At 48.8% G+C, this 21,832-nt stretch overlaps 1 protein-coding gene across 6 annotated transcripts in view; it reads right to left on the minus strand.

Moving 5' to 3' along the window:
- The window catches only part of raraa (retinoic acid receptor, alpha a), a 127,699-nt gene that overhangs the window by 23,970 nt on the left and 81,897 nt on the right, over positions 1-21,832 (minus strand). For 2 of the 6 annotated variants that reach the window (XM_076093454.1, XM_076093453.1), the window contains exon 1: positions 12,873-14,012. The exons of 3 other annotated variants lie outside the window; for them this stretch is intronic. In XM_076093454.1, the coding sequence (XP_075949569.1) occupies positions 12,873-13,050 (178 nt within the window). In that variant the 5' untranslated portion in view covers positions 13,051-14,012. Of the gene's footprint in view, positions 1-12,872; positions 14,014-21,832 lie in introns of those variants that run through there. One more of the 6 variants, XM_076093450.1, reaches the window with a different exon arrangement.

The raw sequence follows: 21,832 nt of genomic DNA on the forward strand, positions 1-21,832 counted from the left end.
CAAAGGGCTATTTGCATTAGAGGGCTGAAGTGGACTTGGAGAGGCCAGGGGGAGGTGGAGAGGGAAAAGAGAGGGGAACAAGGGATCAAGAGAGAGAGAGAGAGAGAGAGAGAGAGAGAGAGAGAGGGGGGAGAAAGAGAAGAGGCTCATGAGGATCTGGGGAGGAGAAGAGAGGATCACCGGGGACAGGCTTTGTCATGTTAAACTGCCTCTATCCACTCATGTTCTCCCTTTCCCCTCCTCTCTCTCCCTCTCTCTCTCTCTCTCGCTCTCTCTCTGTGTGTGTGGACAACACAATAGTCAATCACAGGGGGAATAGATTACGAGGGTCTGGTCGTCTCGACTTCAGAGCAGGAGCATGATTGTGGAAGTGGGGGAGAGGTCGCGAGTGCAGTGTCTGCGTGGCTCCAGAGGACGAGTGCGTTCAGCGGTGCCAAATGACGCCAGGCCGCTTCTCTTACAAACCCAGACACCCATTTAGGGTTGTCACTCCGTGTGCTCGTCAACATGAGTTAGAGCTAATAGTTACACTCGCTTGTAATTTGCATCCGCCCTCAAGCCTCAGCAGGCTTACGTGCATTCCTCAACTGTACCTGAAACCACCATAGTGACGGCGGTTCCCTTCATAAATTAGCTCAAAGTACCGATGTCGTGGTTTAAAGTTGAAAGCATATTATTATGGACGTAAGTGGAGGTATTTGCAAGGGTGTGGACCAGAAGATGCAGCAAGCGGGCCATTATCCCGTCACTGGTCTGTTAAAGAGCTCAATGATGCTGAGACCCGAGGAGGTTACCAGGTCAGCACAGGGGTTAAAATGGGCTAAAGCCCCCGAGGAGACAGATGACATATTTAGAATAGCCAGACGCAGAGGAAAACAAGCTAGCTGCACATGGATTAGACAGAAAGCAACTAATTAACCAATCGTTTATTCCCATATGGAATTCTGCCACTGCCTTTTTGTCAGTTTGCAAACTTCGGACTGACAAACTTGGCTGCATGAGTGCAAACATGACCAAACTCGTCTGCATCAAGTAAGGCAGCTAAATCCACCAAAGGGTCACAGCAGCGGCTTTAAAACACCGTAAGGCCAAGACACACCCAACAGACATAAAAGAGGCCCCAAAGTTGCCCTCGAACAGGTCGCAAAAGCAACGACTAGCACGTACGTTCTGCACCTGCGTGAGAGGAAATAACTCTCCAAACCAGCAGGTAGCGGTAGTCTGTAATTCTCATTCAAAAAGCCCTAGGACTGCAGATATACGAGCCGTTTTTATGATACACACATGGAACAAAAGCAGCGTTACCCGTGTATTTGGAATGATCAGATGAGATGAAGATGAAAAAAACGAGAAGAGCCTTCCGTGTGTGTCCTCTTGACCTACGTTTCTCTTCTCATGCATTGATTCGCTTAAGCTGAACAGCCAATCAGAGCACTGTCTCTCACCAACGGGCTCCGCCACCGACAAGTAAAGATAAGTGCCAACAGAGCAGGACGTGCCGCAAAAGAATTGGGACCACAGACGCTCCGACGGCCCGAAATTGGCAGCCGGTCGCCCGTTGGCCTGATGTGTCGGGGCCTTTAGGCTCACCACTGAAGGGCCAGCCACTGCTGCTTTCCTGCTCATGCGCCCTAATGATGACTGATGACACACATTTGATTCAGCCGTCTGATGTATGGCGTCAGGGGGCTCCTTAGAGGAAGATTTGGGCAGAGAGAAGGGAGAGCGGGTGGGCGGGGAGAGGCAGACTCATTTGTCTTTAGTGTCAGCGCTAATGCAAAAAAAGATAGAAAATAAAAAGTGAGATGCTTGTCGATAGCACCGGGAAGTTACGTTAGCTCCCTGCTTAGGAAAGATGGCTGATGAAAGCAGGCAGAGTCATCAAGGGAGCGCAGTGGGATGTTACTCAAATTTAATGAAGGACATGTTTAGCGTCCTCGGGTATGGGTTGTGCTTTTCCCTTCTCCCAGAGTCTCTCTCTGTGTTGTCTGTGCCTCCACAGACACTAATTTCCTGCATGGATCCCTGACCTTTCAATGTAGCCTTAGGGGAGCTATTTGATCGCACCACACACACACACACACACACTTTCCTGTGATGCTGCTGTCCACCAGTCAGAGGACTGTTTTAGTGAGACAACGTTGATCTCTCCCTACAATGTCAGTTTAAAAGAATAAGGTCCCTTTTTCATAGAAAATAAAATACATTACTGATATTAAAAGGATACAGTTTGACTATTTCAGATTTAATGTCATGGTTGTCATTTATCAGTAGTGGTGTAACGGACTGTTGTTGATACGTGACCCGTACGGATCGCCCCTCACGGTTCGGCACGCATATGAACTATTGATTAACTACACAGTTTAACGTTAACCATCACAGGGTGCAATAAAGTTTTACTGGCGATCGTTATCCGGCAATATTCAGTAAAATATGCGATCAGGAACTCAGCATTTATGCTTTTCTAGTCACCGATCTCTGATAATGTCACATAATAAAACAACCGATCTGTGTTTGAATTGACAGGCCTGACGAAGGTTCCGTCCAGTTACACTATGATGCGTTCAGGCTCTGTTCAGTGAAAGTGAGTATTGGGCGAAGGTAGATTATAACGTGATCATGACGTGTTCACATGTAATCTCGTAAAATGTAGTGTTGTTTGAAGGAGATGTTGTCAGAGCAACATAAATAGATACTAGAGATGAATTACACTAAGCAGCTTATAATACATCATTAAAAAATACTAATGACAAGATTTGTTTTAATCCATGAAATACAATTGTGTGTTTTTATGAAGTTAAAAATACACTACAAATGACTAAAACAAAGTAAAAGGATAACATTTAGTATTTTTGATGGTTTACACCGACGTCAGAGCTGTTAAAGTGAAAGACCAGCTGCTATAATCAAACATCAAAGGAATCAGTATCTGCCAATATGGATCATCAATGATCTCTTTTCTTTTGTGCTGATCCGATCCGTGAGTTTTATGATGCGTTGCACCATTTATCAGCAACTCAAGTTTATCACTAAAGTTTCCATATTTCTGTTGGAATACGAAGCCTTCAAATGCACCCTCGATGTAAAGACTTAATGGACAGTTTTTGTATGCAACTCTCTGTCCTTCAAAGAGAAAACAGCCAGAGAAGATAATAATTCATAAGGAACTCTCACGTGGAAATACTCTGTGCGTCCATGCCTAAAGACTCAAGCATGCCTCCTCCATCTGCAAGTGCACGCGAGTGTGAAAATGTTTGCACGCATGCGGTCACAGCACCATGCACTGAGTGGAAGTAACGTGAGCCGAGCCCTCAGGTGAGCCTGGTGTCAACGGTCCCACTTCTCCCTCCTGTCCTCTTTCCCTCTGGGGTCCAGTTAACCCCAGCTGGCCTCTGTCGACTGCTCCGTGTCCCGGCCTTGTGACCGGGGCCTCATTATGACCCCGGGGGGTGACTAGGTGCCGTTTATGGCGACCCAGTTCCTCTGCAAGTAGGACCGCCTCTCCCAGTTAACTCTGTCCATTAAGCTAAGTGGGGCCTATCAATTATTCAACAGTTTCCACTGTATAATTCAAGAGATGAGGGGACCTGTCGTGAATAGCGACACACACAGGTGAGGAGAGAGTACCGTCCGTACTCCCAATCTGGGACGAATAAAAAAAAAAAACAGCGAGGGGAAACTGTTAGAGAAAAGACAAAAAAGAAGAGAAAATGAAGAGATGGGGAGTTAAAGAAAGTGGGCTGCAACAGGGATGGTGAGAAACTGATGAAGAGAGAGACACTGTCATGCAGCGCAGTGAGAGAATGAGAAACGAGCGTTGCTCTAATACATCTTGATTCATAAAGCGCACAGAATTGAAAAACTGAGCTGAAAAAAAGAGAGAGCGGGAGAAGAGGGAAAAAAAATTGGGGCAGAGCATTCAAAGTGTGAGAAGGCAGCTGTATAGTGATACACCCCCCCCCTCCCCCCCTCTGCTGTGTAGGCGGGGGTCCTGGGGGAGCCACCGATGTTAATACAGTTATTAAGCCTCACCACTGAAGCCTGCTCCACCTCCCCAACCCTCAGCATCAAGGAGCTCTCTCTGCCTGCCAGGCAGCGGGCGAGCTCACTTGCTTCCACAATGAGATCAAACAGTCCCAAGTAGGCCAGCTCAGGGGAAGCCAGGGAAGGAGCTTCCCATTGAGCAGCGAGGGCAGGTGGGGTTGGGTATGTCAAGCCCAAGGAGTATCCCAGCAGGCTTTGGGGAAGAGGTGTGTGTGTGTGTGTGTGTGTGAGAGAGAGAGGGGAGGGGGGGGGGGGGAGAGCCGTAGTTCCTCCTTCCCTTCCTCTTTCTTCAAAGTCAGCTGACCAAGATTCCCATGCATCTCTTCCTGGTGTTTGGGATTACAGCCATTGAAAGGCTGATTTCTTCTCTCGATAGCTTCATGGTGAACGTAGCTGTGGAGGTTGATTTAGAGGTTTAGAGGCTGGGTGGCCAGGTTAGGCAGCAGCACTGTAGGCTGGACTTCCATGTGCAGCTCGGGGGAAACCCCCCCCCCCCCCCATCCCCCATCCCCATCTACGACTGACTGCAGAAGGGAACCTTCTGCACCAGAGTGACACGTGCGTAGGTGCGTGTCTAATCGCTGCATTACATCCGCTCCATAATTCACACGGGGCAGAGAAGATTAGCATTGCCACTCTAGCCTGTAGCCAGGAGGACCAAATTTGGGCAGCCATGCAGCTTTGCACGCAAAGGTACTAAGTAAAAAAAGCACCGGTTGGCTTAAGCTGCCATCCGTCTGCCCTCACTGTTTACCGTCTCTATAGCAGAAAGAAAAAGGCTCAATTTCTTGTGCGAGCTAAAACGTGATGAGGCTCAGAGTGGAAACAGGTCTTACTGACAACTGGGCCACACATGCATTAAGGTTAATAAAAAAAAAACAAAAAAAAAACTGCTGAAGAATGGGGCTTTTGTCTCGTCATGACACTTGATACAAAATAAGGAAACGAGAGGAGAGAGGCACGGATAAGAGATTGCCACGATAAAGACAAATGCTGTAACGTGCTAAATAGGACAGGGATATAGGTCATTTGGTGCCAGACTCAATTTGCCAACGCTGGCCTGTTGGTAGCCATTGGATGCAGGCCAAGGCTCCATCAGTCGCACTTGAACACGAATAATATCAGTCATCCAGCCAAGCCCCTCTCTCTCTCTCTCTGTTGTCCCCCTTCCCTCATTTCCTCTCCATTTCGCTCTCCACTGCTTTTTGTTCAAAGCAGAGCCAGGGCAAAAATCCAGAGGCCAAATATGACACTAAACCCTCTGAAAAGGCTCCACGGAGATTATAGTTTGAAAATGCCAGCTCTCCTGGAGCCCTCCCCCCCTTCCTCTCCTGGAGTCTGAGATCTCTCTCTCTCTCTCCCTTCCCTCCCTCACTCTCGTTTTCTTTCAGCTGAGAGGTGCTGACAGCCCAGACACAATAATCCAGCTCCATTGTGATACAGCCACAACAGTGCTACGCATTAAAAAGGTATGCCACGTACGGCGCGAGGGCAGAGCCGCTGTCAGGACAGCACTGCTTCAAGCAAACAGGGGGGGCGGGGTGGGGGGGGGGGGGGGCGGTGGTCACTACAGGGCGCCAAACTGTGCCAACGTGACAAGTCCGGTTCAAACCGTTCGTCACCTTTCTCCATCAGTCAGCGCCCCGGCTGGAGCTGCAGCGGAGAGGAGGGGGAACGGAGCTGTCAGAAGGCTCCTGTGCTTCTGATTTCATCTCTTCGCATCCTCTTTGATCACGGCGCTGTCATTTTAGCGCCGCCAAACAAAGGCGCGTTTGTGTGCAATACAAAGCTTTAAGACAATAACGCCACGACTTTGGTGGAACGAAAGCAACAGCACAACTGTGAAATGGTAACCAAATACACTATGTAGACTAGCCTAATCATATCCTTGAGCAGAACTGTTGAACAAATGACTTATTCTCATTCTCGCTTTCCAACGCGCCCTTTTTTTTGTCTTTTTGACTATAAAAAGCTTTCCTCGCGTTGCTGTTAAAAATCCCGCGGAATAACAGAATGTGCCCTCTTGGTCCTAAGTGCCGCACGGCTGCATATTTCCCTATAAGCCCCGCCCCCCTTTCCAAAATCTGAAGGAACATCCGGGCCGGCAGGGCTTTTGAAAAAAGAGATGACTGGGAATGAGGAAAAGGCATTTATGCATCTGGTTTCATCCGGAGAGGAGGGCTCATGTCAACCTGAGGGCCCGTGCATTGTCTCTGCGAATAACAATAAGTACTCCTCAGCATCTGATGTGACCACCTAATTATTGTGATATCTACCAAGCAACCATCTCTCTCTCTCTCTCTCTCTCTAAACCGAGGTACTTCACTAACAATGGCCCTGATAAGACACTACAGCTTCAGTGAAATGAAGAGGCTGCTTGATGTCATAGCGCGTCCCATTTTACACAAGGTGGCTCTAATCATAACAAACATGATCCAGTTGTTTCAGTCTCTCCTCGCTCACCTCGATTAACCTACGCATGTTCCGAGCTGCTCGGCTACAGGGCATCTCTCAGTTCACACAATGCTGATATCACAGACAGGGTTAGAGGGAGACGACGCGGCCCGTAACCCGAGCCGTCAGTCGAACATGCCGTCCTATCCGTCACCATCCACTACACTAGTCTATTTCGTCCCTGGTCCCAGGTGGGCCTTTAAGAGTCAAATGTCAGAGGCCGGGCTCCAGCAAAGACACGTAATGAATATGAAATGATTCAGGAGGGCTGTGGGAAAGATCAGACAGTGGCGGTCCAGACGGATCAAGCTCCTCTGTCACTAAGTGGGACCAGATTGAGCCAGGCTGGGCCGGGATGACACGAGAGAGAACCGGAGAGGAGAAGATACACAATATGGATATCTAAAGTTACTTTAGAAAGAAGCTTCCATAAATCAAGACGTACAGAGAGGGCTTCTCTTCCTCCAAACTTGCCCTTCTGTGCACCCTGGGGGCCATGATAAAGACACCAACACCGAGGTATTATGAAAGGCAGGCAAATAAGGACTCCAGTTATTAACCACAGTAAGATCACCTGATATACTGAGACATCCCTTCTATCTTAAGAGCTGGCCCGCTACCTGATTAAAAGCACGATTGTAGCCGAGGGGACTTTTTTTCTCTGCGCGCACAGAGCTCCCTTTCTTTTCTTGCACGAAACACAAACATCGAGCCGGAGCAGAGCGCTCTCCGTTGCTCCTCGGTTAACAACGCTGACCGAGACGGCAGCAACACGGTGCTATTTTTTGCCCAGACAGCAGCGGCACGGCCAGGCTCTTGTATTTTTAGCGCGCTAACCTCTGCCCTATTTCCTCGGCTGTCCCGCTCTCTAAACAGGAGGGCATTCCTTTACGTTGCGTTTGTGTGAACTACTCGAGGTGTACACAGTTGTCATCCACGTGAAGCTAACACGGATACCCGGGGGGGAGACAGGGGATGAGCATGTTGGTGTGCTTTGGCCTACAGCTAGTGGCCTGAGAGGGAGAGGGTGGGGGAGAAAGAGAGGGGAAGGGAGAGAGAGAGGAAGAGAGAGAGTGGCTGACTGCACAGCAGAGGTAGCGGGCCTGATGAAACAAGGCAACACTCCATGTAATCACTCTATATATAGCAGATGCAGGCGAAAAGGGGGGGCAGGGGGTTGGAAGGCAGGAAATCTTGTAAAATATGAGGAAAAATTAGGGCGGGCGAGCATTAAAGATGAATCGCGACACTGACCGCCCCGGCTCGGCCTTGCCATGCGGTGAATGTCACCGTGGAGACGGGAAACAGAGCGTGAGAGAGAAAGAGAGATAAAGTGGAGGAGAGAAAGGAGACACTTTGGGAATGAAAATGCCTCACAGATGAATTCTGGGGTGATGAATGTACCTGGTTCAATACCCCGATGAATTTATGTGTGTTCCATTATGAGAGGTTGGAGATGAAACATGGAGATAGGGCGAGAGATGGGAAGGGGAGAGAGAAAGAGAGAGAGAAACCCCTCTCTCAATGTGCTGGTGAGCTAGCCATGCAGAGCCCATTGCGAACAAGCCATCTGTAGAGATAAGTAAAGAAGTGATTACAACAGGCCCAGCTCAATTTCTGACAGTTGACGCTCGACTGCGCCCGTAGAGCCGAATTGATTTAAATGAAGAAGCTATGAATATTTTAGAGGGACGAGCCCCCCTTTAACCTGAACTGTTTTGCTCTCCCTCCCTAACACCCCCGTGTGTGTGTGTGTGCGTGCATATAACAGGGCAGACACGAGGGAGACTGTAATTATTGATAGTGAGATTACGGGCCCCATGTCACAATATCTGCAATCACCTGCCTTCTTTAAGCCCCGATGACTCAATGACACTGCCTGGATCTTTTCAGTCCGCCCTGCTTTGTTCATCAAAGTGGGCTTTGCAGTGTACACAGACCCTTGTTTGGGGATTTAGTGTCAAACCAAAGCGGTGTACAGTACTCTCCGACTGGTGCCTTCAGGCTAATTCCCTCTACAAACAAGCTGGGGCCCATCGCTGGGGTCGGAGCATGTGTTAAAAAAAAGAAACTGCTCGGACAAAAACGTACTTAATTTCTGCTCATTGTGGAGTGACGCTGCAATACGCCACCCTACAGGGAGAACAGTGTGTTGACGGACCACACCCACTTATTACACCGTCATAAAAAACGACTTTGACACTACCGGACAGAAACACGCATCTCTGCTGATCCTTGTAACCTCGCGCTGCGGTGAACATCCCAAATCCGAGGGCATCTCTGCTTAGTACACGATGAATCGCATTAGGAAAAAAAGGCAGCAACAGCTTTTGAAGGTTGGTGGCGAGGTGCTGTTTTTGGGAGCGAGTGATGGCAGGTTGTGAAATGCCACCCTCCGGCCTTTCCCAGGAGAGCGGCGGCAGCGGGGTTGAACTCCCTTCACCCCCCGTGCCATTACAAACATACCTTGATGACAAAATGCGTTATTGATGTTCACCTGAAGGTGAAAGCAGGCGTGTTTCTGTGGACATACTGATCTCTCTCTCTCTCTCACACACACACACACACACACACACACACACACACACACACACACACACACACACACACACACACACACACACACACACACACACACACACACACACACACACACACACACACACACACACACACACACACACACACACACACACACACACACACACCGTTCGGGCTACTAAATCACTGTCACCATTCGCTGAAAGGGGGTTAGGCAGACGTGGCGCAATAAAAAGAAGACCGCCTGACACTTCCCCTCTCTGGAAGAGCAAGGTACCTCGCCTCAATGCTGTCCCATCCATCCTGCCAGTTCCATCAAGTCGGGATCTACAAAGCCCCGCAGAGGAAAGGTCCCTTCTCTCATCAGCATGTCCATGAAAGCAACCGAGGTCCATGGACATTAAAGGCAATACGGAAAATAGCATATGGCTCAGGGTCTTGGCATTGACAATAAGGACAAACACTGCAGTTCAGGAACATTAAGGCCTGGATGTTGTAAGCAGCTTTGCCAATAACTCCTGAGTGGATTGACCAAGAAAATAAATGTGATACTCTATATTCTACCTTCAGAGATTATCTTTTCTGCAGCTGTTTATGACGGCAACCTCCCTTCAATGTCAGAAACTGCCAGTACTCCGGCCAATTCTAGTTGGGGGACAGGACGAGCCTCTCTCTGTTTATGCTCTGTTGTTCATGCTTTTCTCAATCCTCAGCAAACGCTTGCCAAATAAAATCTGCGTGTATAAATAAAGGTCGGTGGGGGAGGGGGTGATTGATATCTGCAGGTCTTTCGCAAGGCCAACACCAATCTGCTGGCCTGCACAAAGTCCAAACACATCACCCGCAGATTTTCCACACTGCTGCCGAGCAGCACAAACAATTAGCGACGCTCCTGCCGCGCCGTCTTAATGCTGCAGCCGCTCAGAAAAGCCAAAAAGCGAAACCATATGGGTTCCCGCCTCACCAGCAAAGCTCAAACTTTCTAGCTTTTTTTTTTTTTTTCTCCTCTCCAAAAATCGAACCTTTCCTCCCCTTCATCATTGCCCCAAAATTGCTCCCGCTCTTTCAGTCCATTGCAGTGAAAAACAATAAAATACCATCTGTTTTTCTTGGGCCTCGTCTCCTGCTAGGCGAAAGGACTTCCACACTTAAATACCACATGAGTCAGATTAAGCTGCCAGTCACTTGCCCTCTCGGACACACACACACGTCCAACAGCCCACTTGGTAGGCCTTCAGAAGACAAACTAGCTGAAGCTTGGCCTTCTGTCTGCCTCGTCTACTCTCTATGGAAATCCCTGGTGACCGCTTTCTTTGGTACTGTGGACAGCCTGAGAGAAAAAAAAAAAAAAAAAAAAAAAAGCAAGAAGCCTCTGGGCTGGTGAGCATTTGAGCCCACCATGCAATCCCTCTTGCCTTCATACCCCCTTATTTCTTTTAGTGTGTGACAGTCATGTGAACAAGGCCATGCACATTCTTTCATGCATGAGTCCCATAATTGCTGTAAGGATTGTGACAGGCCCTCGTTGGAAAAAATCAAGTGCATTTAATCTGCGAGAACAGAGCCGTAAAGCTTCAGCATCGTAGCTCTGAATAACCAGGTTATAAGCTCTCTGACACTGCCGTGACTGGACAAACCTGCGCCGACAGCCGCTGGACAGAAACAGTGAAACCACTAAAGTGGCAGCCTCTTTAACGAACTAATAACACTGGGGATGAAGCGTCCATATGATCTAGATTCGTGCCCGGCCACTTAATGGGTCCAGGAGGACGGTTTACTTCAGCGAAGATGCCATTTAGTGTACTCGGAACTCGTCTGTAGAGCCTGTAATGAATAGTTAGACCCAATGTGAAGAGGAAAAAAAAGAAAAAAAACAGAGGACAAAAAAGGAAAAGCACTGAGGGGGTGAGAGAAAATGTTAAACTCCAACCAGCAGTCTGTTTCCCAACCCACGTGCAGAGGATAACATACCATGAGACTACGCTCTGTGAAGTTTGGCATTTTACAGAGAGTCCAGAAAGAGACGAAGCCAGCAGATGTTTTTTAGGATCGTCTCGTGCTTTTGAGCCTGACTGCTTTGGATTCCTGCTTGAGAGCGGGAGGTGAAAGAAAGAGACTTCTTGCTCGGTTTTGTTTTCTATCCCTATGATCCAATAAGCCTCTGAGCCACGTGATGACACTAACGGATGTTGAGCCTCTGGTCTAAACCCCACCACCACCACTGGTGTGCACTACATTTTTTTATTACGTTCAAGCAGTAAGGCCCCCCCCCACACACACACACACACACTGCAACTCCTCTGTTGAGCAACACAATGTGGAGTCGAGTACGGGATCAGAGGTCTTTTCCTGGGCCAAACCCCCACAGTCTCCCTCACATGGTTTGAATCAATGCTGCTACTAGAGCTCTTTCGTGGGTCAGCTCGATAAATACTGTGAAGCTCGCTGGGTATCTGCTCTGCAACTTGTCCTTTTAGTCGAGAGGAATGTCTAATCTCATGTGACTTGGAAAAACAAGCAGCAAAAAAAAAAAAAAAGCGAGACTGCGGCGCAAAACAGAACCCGGTTATTTGGAGCAGTTTTGTTGCCGCTGCTGCCAAACATCAGAAATGTCCCTTTGTCGTGTGCTTCTATAGTCTGGGAGACGAGGAGGAAATTGGCCCTTAAGAGCCTGTGGAGATTCCTGCCTTTTTACACTCTTTCAGCTGTGAAAGACAACAGAGCTATCTGTTCCATAAAGGCCTGCTGGAGCTTTGTGCAGCGCAGCGTCCTTTGAGGTAAAGAATGGGAACGGCCCCTGTGATACTTTGTTGTTGCAATAAAACTCTCTCTTATTGCAGCAGATACGGTATCAATAAATGGAGATCTGCCATGACTCGGGGTTCTTACTCAACCCCCAAAAAAACTCACCACACACACACACAGATTTTAACTGACATGCTATTTTTAGACATGTCAGAAAAACCTGTCTGGCACATAAGCCGAATAAAAAATAATGTCTGGTTGTATTTATTAGAATTTAAAATATTTATTCTAACACTCTGATGTGTGTTTGTTCTGTTAAGATATTAAAATACATATGCGTTTAAACAAACGGCAATATTCAACAGCGTGTTGTAATTATTTCCCCCGCCTACTAAATATAAAGCACAGGTTTAAAATACATGTAATTAGCGCGAGGCCTGATTGACACATTAAATATAGACAGCAGTGTGTCCAGTTAAGGCCGCGCTGCTCAGGGACTCTGGCCTGCCCGGTGCAGCTATCCAGATTAACCAGAGGAACCGAGGGGATAACGCTGGGGAGGGACGTTTGATCTGATTAACGTTGGCATGGTTTGTAAAACCTTGCTTGTATTAAGTGCATATTTTGGGGGAACGCAACAGCTTTGGAGAAAGTGGTCTGGATCAGAGCGCCGCAGTCTCAGACGTCTCTCCGAAAAAAAGAAGAAGAAATCAGTCAGGGTGCACAGAGAGGCAGAAAGGAGAGAGAGAGAGAGAGAGACGAAAGTGGGTCAAGTATATATAATGCAGTTATGAAGCTCGGCGGTGGTGAGAACATGCAACGCTGTTTGCCACATATTACCGGGGTTGAATAATTGAGATACAACAGGCGGGTAACGAGAGACTACATGCCTTGTAATAAATATCACACTCGTGTGATATTTAATTTTTTTTAAATAACTAAAATGGAAAACACGCAATTTCTCCATGCTATAAATACAAACACACATGGCCAGAGAGGCTTTAACTCCCCCCCCCACACACACACACACACACACACGCACAGACTTGGGTGAAATGGAGTTGAGCAGGCAGGAAAAAGGCACCTACAGTGATTGGAGCCGTTCCAGTGCTGGTTCCTGATGGACGTGCTGTAGGGATGTGGCGCTCCGGGCACCAGTCCTTTCTCCGGGATCAAGCATCCTCTGCTCTGGTTGTAGTAATCCATCATTAGAAACGGGTTCGGGCTGGGATTCAGTCCCACCACGTCCACGCTCTCATACATCATACGGAGCGGGACGACAGCAGGGGGTTATTGTCAAAAACAAAACAAAAAAACGAACTATTTGTCAGCGCACGCAGTAAAACAAAAAACAAAAACACGAGCCTTGTGGTTTTTGAAGCTCGCCACCAGCAGAGGTAGAAACTGAGGAGGGAGTGGGGGGGGGGGAACTGCATTAAAATAGAAGGAAAGGTGGTAAATCCAATCACAGCGGGAACATTTGAACATTTGGCATCTTTCTTTACGGCGCAAAAACCCAAAGCGTGGAGTGGATCAGTGTCTGAAAGAGCCTAGTCGGCTGCGCTCAGTATGAAAACATAATTTAAAAGAACAGTCTGCATGGTGTCCGATTAAAAAAATAATAATAATAAACGCTGTCGGGAAGATGCACTTAATAATATAGCGACGGACGACCCGAAGAACTTCAGCAGAATATATATCGGTCCTCTCGGCCTTGCTCAGATAGAGAGCAACATTGGAGGCTGTATCCACACCATGGAGAGAGAAGAGAGTCACAATCCCAGAGAAGAGAAGAACACAGATCCCCCAAGTCCGTGTGGGCAACACGGGGAATCACCAGCGGGACGGAAGCGCAAATATCACAGAGAGGAAATTCCGTCCGGTTGCAGTTGTGGTCCTTTCGGGTTTGCGCTCGGTCGTCCCGTTTGCGCCCGCCGTGGTGTGGACTCCTGTCAGCCCCGAAAACGAACCGGTCTCCCTCCGTGCGCTACAACAACAACCCGGCGGCTTCCCCCCCCCCACCCCCTTCGGTCAGACCCCGCTCTCCGGTATCCGGGGTCCCATTGAAACGCGCAGCAGCACCGCCTTGTTTGTATTCGGAGAGAGGCGCCTAAATCATTCCCACACCGGATCGTGCGGCGATCATGTTCTGCAAAAAAATGTGACAAGGCACAGCAGCTGAGGGCTTTGGCTCCACCTCCACCAGGCTTCTTTTCTCTTTTTTTCCCTCCCCCTTCCTCCCCTCAGTCCCTTTTCATGCGTTGCTCCTCCTACGTTTAACCCCTTCAGGAACGTCACCATAGATCCCCCCCCCCCTCCCCCCCTCCCTCTCTCTACCCGGGCCCTGCATGGGACTGTGCGCCAGAGGAATCCACCGCCGTCCCTCCAATTGTAGGTGCTGGGGCTTTAAATGAGAATGTATTTGAGGCCATGATTAATTTATATAAGCTCAGTAATGAGTCTGTCATATCTTTACCACCAGACTGTATCCGTCAGGCTCTTTTTTCTTTCTTTCCTGGAAGTTCCCCTCTATGCTCTCACTCTTTATTCGGGCTCCTCCTTCCAACTAATTTGACCCTCTCCCCCATGCTCTCATCAGTCCCTACCCTCACATTTTTTTTTTTTTTCTCCCCCAGCCCTGTCTCCCTAATTTGCCTAATGCTATGCAGCTGAACTTTTCCTGAACCCAGGGGATGTAGGCAGCCTCACCTCCTGGTGACCCACTGGCTGACTCGGATTCGCCTTTCTGGCTCGCTCTCATCCCACATTATTCAAGGTTTCCCACCTTGTACGCTTCGTGACACCACTGCACTCTTCCTCGAGTGCTGCCCGGAGAGGCGCCGCGGTCCCCCCCCCGGCACAAACAAAGGAACAAAAGTGGCACCCAGTCACGGTAGCTGACACTTAACTTTTTCTCAGTGGATTAAAGTCCAGGAAGCTGGTTTTGCATCACCTCCCTAGTGAAATGTTACTCCACCTATACTCTGCAACATTCCATGCAACATTGTTGCAACTTGTTGTGCGGCCGTGTCGTCCGCCAGGCTTGTTGGGTCCATACCAAAGCTTTCATAGCAGAACTCTAGAGGCATGAATATTTCCTCTTCGGAGTCAGATACCAATCCTGAAAGAATATAGCGGCAATTATGCTGCCACAAAAAAATTAAATAAACATCCAGACCTTTCACAAACACATCGCCGGTCTCATGTCGTGGTGTTGACAGGTAAACTGAGCTTTTCAAAAGCACCGACCTGTGATTGTCATGTGATCTGGAGTTCAGCCGTCGGCTCAAGTTGCCTGTGCGTGTTCGATGGTGGAGATTAGGGCCAAGCACCCACTAGAGGTAAATGTGAGGACATCTCACATGATATGACTGTTATTTCACCTTCACACTGGCAAGAGAGAATATTTGGCTCGCTGCAAATAAAAATTTAAAAAAGACCACGTATAAAAATATCAGGCGTGTTTGATAAATGATTGGGACGTCCCGGAAGGACGCTTTCTGTGGACGCAGATTCTGACAACTTGTCTATGTCGGCGGATTCACCTGTCCCGCCCCATCGTTTCACGGACGTGCAATCTTAAGCATTTTTCTACTGGTTTTGGTATCTTAACGTTTCTAAATTGACCTGAAAAATGCGTGTTTGGACAGAAAACATCTGCTACACAAAGAGCCTTTTTCAAATGTATCTGCATTGATGTGGAATTGGCAAAGAAACAATTGGTGTGGCTTGTGTTGTAACCTACACCGCTGCCTGAACAATACCTCTCCTCCCCCACTTTCCCTACACCTGAGCCACGGGCCACAGCTGGGTCTGACCAACAGGGTTTCTGAGAGGGATTATCTGCATGGAGCCTGGCAGGGGGGCTCGGCCCGCTCCGCCCCCACTGACTGTGACACTTATTTAATGCAGACCCTGGTGTGTTTACCCTGCCTGATAAGAGCCCGGTGTGCAGGCATGGGCCACGGCGACCCCTCGCCTGCACTGATAGCGTAGCCACAAATTCCTTGACAGGATTAGCTCAATGAGCAATGGCTGTCAGAAAATGCTAATTTCTCCAGGCTCTGTTTTCTTCTCCGAGGGGAGAGCATTCATCCCCGGGCAATACACTGTGATAGCAGAGAACAAGCGAAGAGATAACAGCTTGTTGATCATTGCTTATTACAGATGGGGGAGGGAAGAATACAAGATCAGACCTGAAAAAAGTCCTTTTCCCACAGCTTTCTTAATTTATCATTAAATGAAAAAAGGGACTTTTTCATCCTTAAAAAAGGCAGAATTAAATAAATGTGGTATTTATGTTGTGACAGGAGGGAACACAGTGCTCCTTGGGGTAGACAGCAGGGGAACTGGATGTATTACATCATATCAACAGAAGAATAAAGTGCTGGTTTAGTGACAGGTGGTGTCCAAACAAGCACACACACACACACACAAACACACACACACACACACACACACACACAATATGAGTGTAAGTGCTCTTACACGCTTGACAATTGGTGCCGTGAATGTAGGGGAAGTGAGAGTGGTCACTAGTCTCTATTGCATCTTCACGACTGTGTCTGGTTTGGCCCCACGTTAACGCACCAGTCCAGCAGGCTGATCTCGATCCGGCATCGATACGCCGCCACGCTGCTGAGAACACGGAGAAGTACTTTGGCCGGGAAGCGAAGCCAGAGAGAAGGAGATTGCGTCTCGAGTGAGAGGCCAGTCTTGTTTGTGTGGCTCAGGCTTCTAAGTGTTGTTGCGTCAAGTCCAGGCCAACCGATGTCGGGTCCTGATTAGAGCACCATTCAAAGGCTTTTGCGGAAATAGAAGTACAAATGATAGAGGGATACCACGAGCGGTAAACACAGCAACTTGACTCGGTGCAAAGCTGGAACCGAGAGAACAGTGGAGATGGGGGGGGGGGGGGGGGGGGGGGGGGGGGGGGGGATTTGAGGAGGGAATTCAAAGGGTTTTATGGGCAAGGGCGGAGAGGAGATTGCCGGCTGGACCTCGAGGGTGTCAAACTATTTTTACTGCCCCCACTCTCTTTCTTTCTTAGCTCAATCTGGGGTGTTAGGAAGCTGTAAAATGTGCCCCCCCCCCCCCCCCCCCCCAAGGAGAGTCCATGTCTGTCACGCTGCGGGGCAACACATGCTGGCTGTGTAGGCGGTAATATCCCACGATTGTGATTATCTACACCATAATAATCCCCCTCCACCCCCACGACTCATACCACTGCCATGGTCCCAACGTCCTCATGCCGCCAGGCGCATGTCTCCCCCCTGGGCGCATGTCAGCGTGTGTTTACTTCTGAGTGCGTGCCGTGGTGCATGTTTGCTTTTAAGTCTACCTGAAACTACCGCTCCGTTCCCCCTGCTGCCATTACGGTTTCTGTCTGTCTGTCTGTCTGTCTGTGTGTGTGTGTGCGTTTGTTTGCACAGCTGGTTTTGTGCAGCCCGGACAGGCAGCACCAGCCAAACCCAACAGCTGTGCTCCCCGACGGCGAGCCAACGTGTAATGAGGGCCCCGACCCTTCGACGTGAGAACATGCTGCAGTTATCGACGAGCGCGGCGCCGCTTCCATCTCCTTTCTGTCAATCTACTGGACACACACACACACACACACACACACACACACACACACACACACACACACACACACACACACACACACACACACACACACACACACACACACACACACACACACACACACACACACACACACACACACACACACACACACACACACAAAGCCTGACCCAAAGTTAAACTGCTCTGAAGAGCTCTACCTCGGTGCTTTGCTATCCTCAGTGTGTGTGCGTCTGTGTGTCTTTTCTAAAAAATAAAAAAAGACCCTCTTAGTGGCTGCAGGGATTTTGTGAAAGCTAACCCCCCCCTGTCATTATCCCTTTAATGTCCCTCTGACAGCAGATTCCAGCATTTATGGTACAGGCCTATATCTGCCCATAAAGCCTTTTATTGTTTAGCCCAACTCTATGGTGGCCGTAACCTGGTTTTCCCATTTTTTATGGGACCATCACTATATCATAGGGGGGAGGACAAAGCTACCCACCATCGGTGTTTACCAAAGTATGGCCTACTCATAAATCCATCATGGCCGGCGGCATTCTGGAAATACCTCCGCAGAGGGAGAGAAAGCGAGAGAGGAGGGAGGGAGGGGGGAGGAGACATAGCTTATTGTATAGCTGGTAATCGCCCACACTCTACAGCCTTGAGTTAGAGGGCCCATCTCCACAATGATCATTAGGTCTATTTTCCTTTGCACAGTCCATCATTCAGCAAATCAAGGGAAGATTGCTATGGATGTTACCCTGGAGGAAGGATATCTCAATATCAGTCATCCCGGACATGGAATGGCCCCCATTAGCTGTCAGAAACAGGGAGATGTTTAATACATACGGATGGACACACCACTAATTCTATTAAGAGGGACAGAGAGTGAAACACAGAGCAACCTGGAGGTAGAAGAGACTGAAAACAAATCAACGAGCAATGCACAAAACTTAAGACTGTTCACACAGAAAACCGCAGCCTTGCCCTCGTGGCCTTAACTCAGAGTTCACGAAGTTGAGGGAGCGGAGAAAACAAGTTTTAAAAAAAAGCTGTCTTCTCATCAAAACACAAGCTTTTCAAGCTTTGATTTTGCCTGTTAGCCGATTAGAGTTGGTTCCATCTCCCTCTAACAGAGATCTTAGGCACTGCTGTCTGGGTGTTGAGGCACCGTGTTAAAAAAAAAAGCAGCTCTGTATCACTATCATGCCCCCCCGCCTCACCACAGTATTTTCCTCTCTCTCTCTCTCTCTCTCCGGTTTTTGAAGTGCTGCAGAAGGCCGATTTCCCATTTTCTATTCAGAAGTGTGATGCTCCGGGTGGCCTGGAGGGGATACGAGAGGAGGTGTGTGTGTGTGGGGGGTTAGTGGTTCGCTTTAAGTGGATTGCCCTCAGTCTTGTAGTGCCCAGCCTAAAGCATTATAACACCTCGGCAAGTGACCTCCACTTGAGTGGTGCCCCTAACACCAGCGCCGGGCAGGGCAGGCCGATTGTTTGTGCTTAGTACAAAGACAGAATGTGTGCCATGAACCGCACAGAGGTTGGACAACTGCAGGCCGAATGTGCAGTCAACACTCATGGAAACGGTTGCGTGTGCGCGCGCGTGTGTGTGTGTGATCCAACTCTAATCTTTCTAGCTTTTTCATAAAACGGACCGCTCTCTCCTGGGCACATGTGCTTGTTGCATCCCGCTTTTTCATGTTTTTCCAGTGCGTCCTCCCCTCCCCTCCCCGCCTGCTCAATGCGAATTGTACAAAAGTGCCGAGCTGGTTCAGATGTTAATGAAACATGTGAAATCCCCTGCTTAGCCAGCAAGTTGGGAGCTGGGGATAACAAAGGCCCACGGGAGAGCAACAGACTGCTCAGAGCATGACAAATGCCCCTGCCATCGTCACCACTGTGGCCCCTGTTACCCTGCCTTTTATAAGGGGGGGGGGGATCTCCCTCATTCTAACCTGGGGAGGGGAGCAGGAGGAGGGTTAATGCAATGGATGACTCCGCCACATTAAAAAAGAGGGGAGAGCTGAGCGATGAGGGTGAGGGAGGAGGAGTCATCAGCATTTCAAAAGAATGAGGCGCAGGGAATGTAGATGGATCCGCTGCTCCTCTTCCTCTGCTATCTCTCACCGTCTCTGTTATTGTTCACCGCACACACCCCGGCCCTAGTGTGTGTGTGTGTGTGTGTGTGTGCGAGTGCGTACACACATTTATACGTATGAAAGAGATGAGTTAATTGGATGAGAGGCAGCCCTTTTTACCCCACAAGTCCCAAGGGGTGCGTATGGGTCAACTTCATCTGAGAGCCGGTGACAACCCCGACAGTGAGACGCGGCCCCATCGGAGCACAGGGTTTCGTTGCGCTTTGGTTGTTTCTCTGCAGTCAAAAGGTTTGCTCGGCTCAGCCACGGGCAGCAGGGAGGAGGCTCGTTCCTTTGACGACAAGCCCAGAGAACCTCTGTGAAAATTGATATCAATGGCAACACATGGCTTATCTTATGCGTCTCACAACACATAAAAACACATTTGAAAATATACATTGGAAATTATAGCTGTTTGGTTAGGAAAGAGGTAACTTTAACTATTTCCATCCATTTAAATTATTCCTACTTATGTCGACTCACAATTATAAGAGGAAGCTCTCAAATAAAGATACTTTAAATCACCAACTTTGTAGTTTTAACTATCAATTGGGCCGTCCATCCGTGACAAAACTTCCACGTGTTAGAAGAAGAAAAAGCACAGAACGGATTTGAACTGATATAAATAAAGCTGGGCAGTCGCCGTGGCTACCCGAAACCATCTGTGTTGCGAGCCCGTAGAGGGGGGTGGGGGGTGGGGGGGGATGACTCAACAGTAAGTAAATAGGCTAATACAAAAAAGTGAATGGCTCAGAAGGGCAGATCATTAGCCGGCCACATCTTATCATTCTCTGTGTGATACCAGGACAGGAGGGGGTTGGTACATGAAAAAAGGAGCCGGATAATATTTAACCAGCAGAGATCTATCATCAATCTGGACTCGCCCCCCCCCCCCCCCCCCTCCTCCGCCCCTAGCTCAGGCCTATTGTCATTAAAACCCTGGCTCCCTTTCACTCCTTATTCAATATTTTTCAGCCATTGTTCCACCTAACATGCCCCCTCTGAACTACATTACTTTCCCCACTCGGTGGGGAAAGGAGAGGGGCAACAGTCAGAAAAAACAACTTCATATGTTATAGTGTCAGGAGCAGCAAACACATCAGCCGGCCACGGCAAAAGTCTGGGTTTTTGCACACATTTTCAAATGCAAACTCCAGTCTGAAGCAATACACGCCATCACACACACACACACACACACACACACACACACACACACACACACACACACACACACACACACACACACACACACACACACACACACACACACACACACACACACACACACACACACACACACACACACACACACACACACACACACACACAGTTGGCTTTGCTGGGCTCTTTGAATGAAAAAGAGAAGTCATTTATCCGATTCATCTTCGCAGCACCTTTTAAAAACACTCTTTATTCCTTGCTAACGCTAAAGCTGCAGCTTACTGACAGCATGATGGAGAGCCCCATTCAACCTCCCTTTATTTCTCTCTCTCTCTCCTTCTCTCCGCTGTCTCTGGAGCTTCTCCCGCCTTTCCATCCTCGCTGCCAACAGTCCTTGCAGAAAAGTGAAGGCCAAGCTTCAGTGACGATGTAAGAAAGTGTAAGTGTGTGAGTGTGAGCATACGCGTCCGTCTGTGCGCGAGCGTGTGTGTCTTGAGGGTGTTTTGGCACAGATCCCCGTGCATCAGTGTTTGCATGTTTAATCTGGAAAAAACAGTTGCCACAGTAAAATGTGTAAAAAGATGAAGGGGGGGGGGGGGGGGGGGGGGGGGGTAGTTGACAGATGAGCTTGCTCACGTATGGAGGTGAGAGCAGGAGTGCCAGGGGCTGCCGGGGGGGGGGGGGGCTGGCTTGTCAGAGCTCATCAGGAGTTCACAAAATCATCCTCCAAGAACTTGACAATATGTTGCATTGCTTTAGATTCTGCTGATCAAAAGTCAATCTTAGCTTAGTTATGTACACATGTAGCTGTGACTGTTGGATTTTTGGCATTTACATTTAGCGCATGTCATCCCTCTGTCTCAGCCCCCCCCCCCCCCCCCCACCCTCCTCCCGTAGTGCAAAAGCATCTCCAAATGTATTTTGAGTGATGCATATTTCAGTTCGCACACAGCTAAGCGTCAGACTGTCTAGACCCGTGTTTGACCAGGGGTGTGCATGCTCTCAGGTCTTGAGTGTTTGTCTGAGGTAGTCTCTATGCAACCAAGTGGACATCAACAATAAAACCTCTAACCTAGTTGGCCAGCAGCCCATGTCTTTATATCTCCCTCTCTCCCCGGACGGATCATTCATCACTCCCTCCCTCCCTCCCTCTTTCCCCTCCGTACAGCATCCCGGTCCACAAC

This window comes from Anarhichas minor, unplaced genomic scaffold (assembly GCF_050575085.1).
Source record: "Anarhichas minor isolate MPS153535 unplaced genomic scaffold, ASM5057508v1 ptg000017l, whole genome shotgun sequence".
Classification (NCBI taxonomy): Eukaryota; Metazoa; Chordata; class Actinopteri; order Perciformes; family Anarhichadidae; genus Anarhichas; species Anarhichas minor.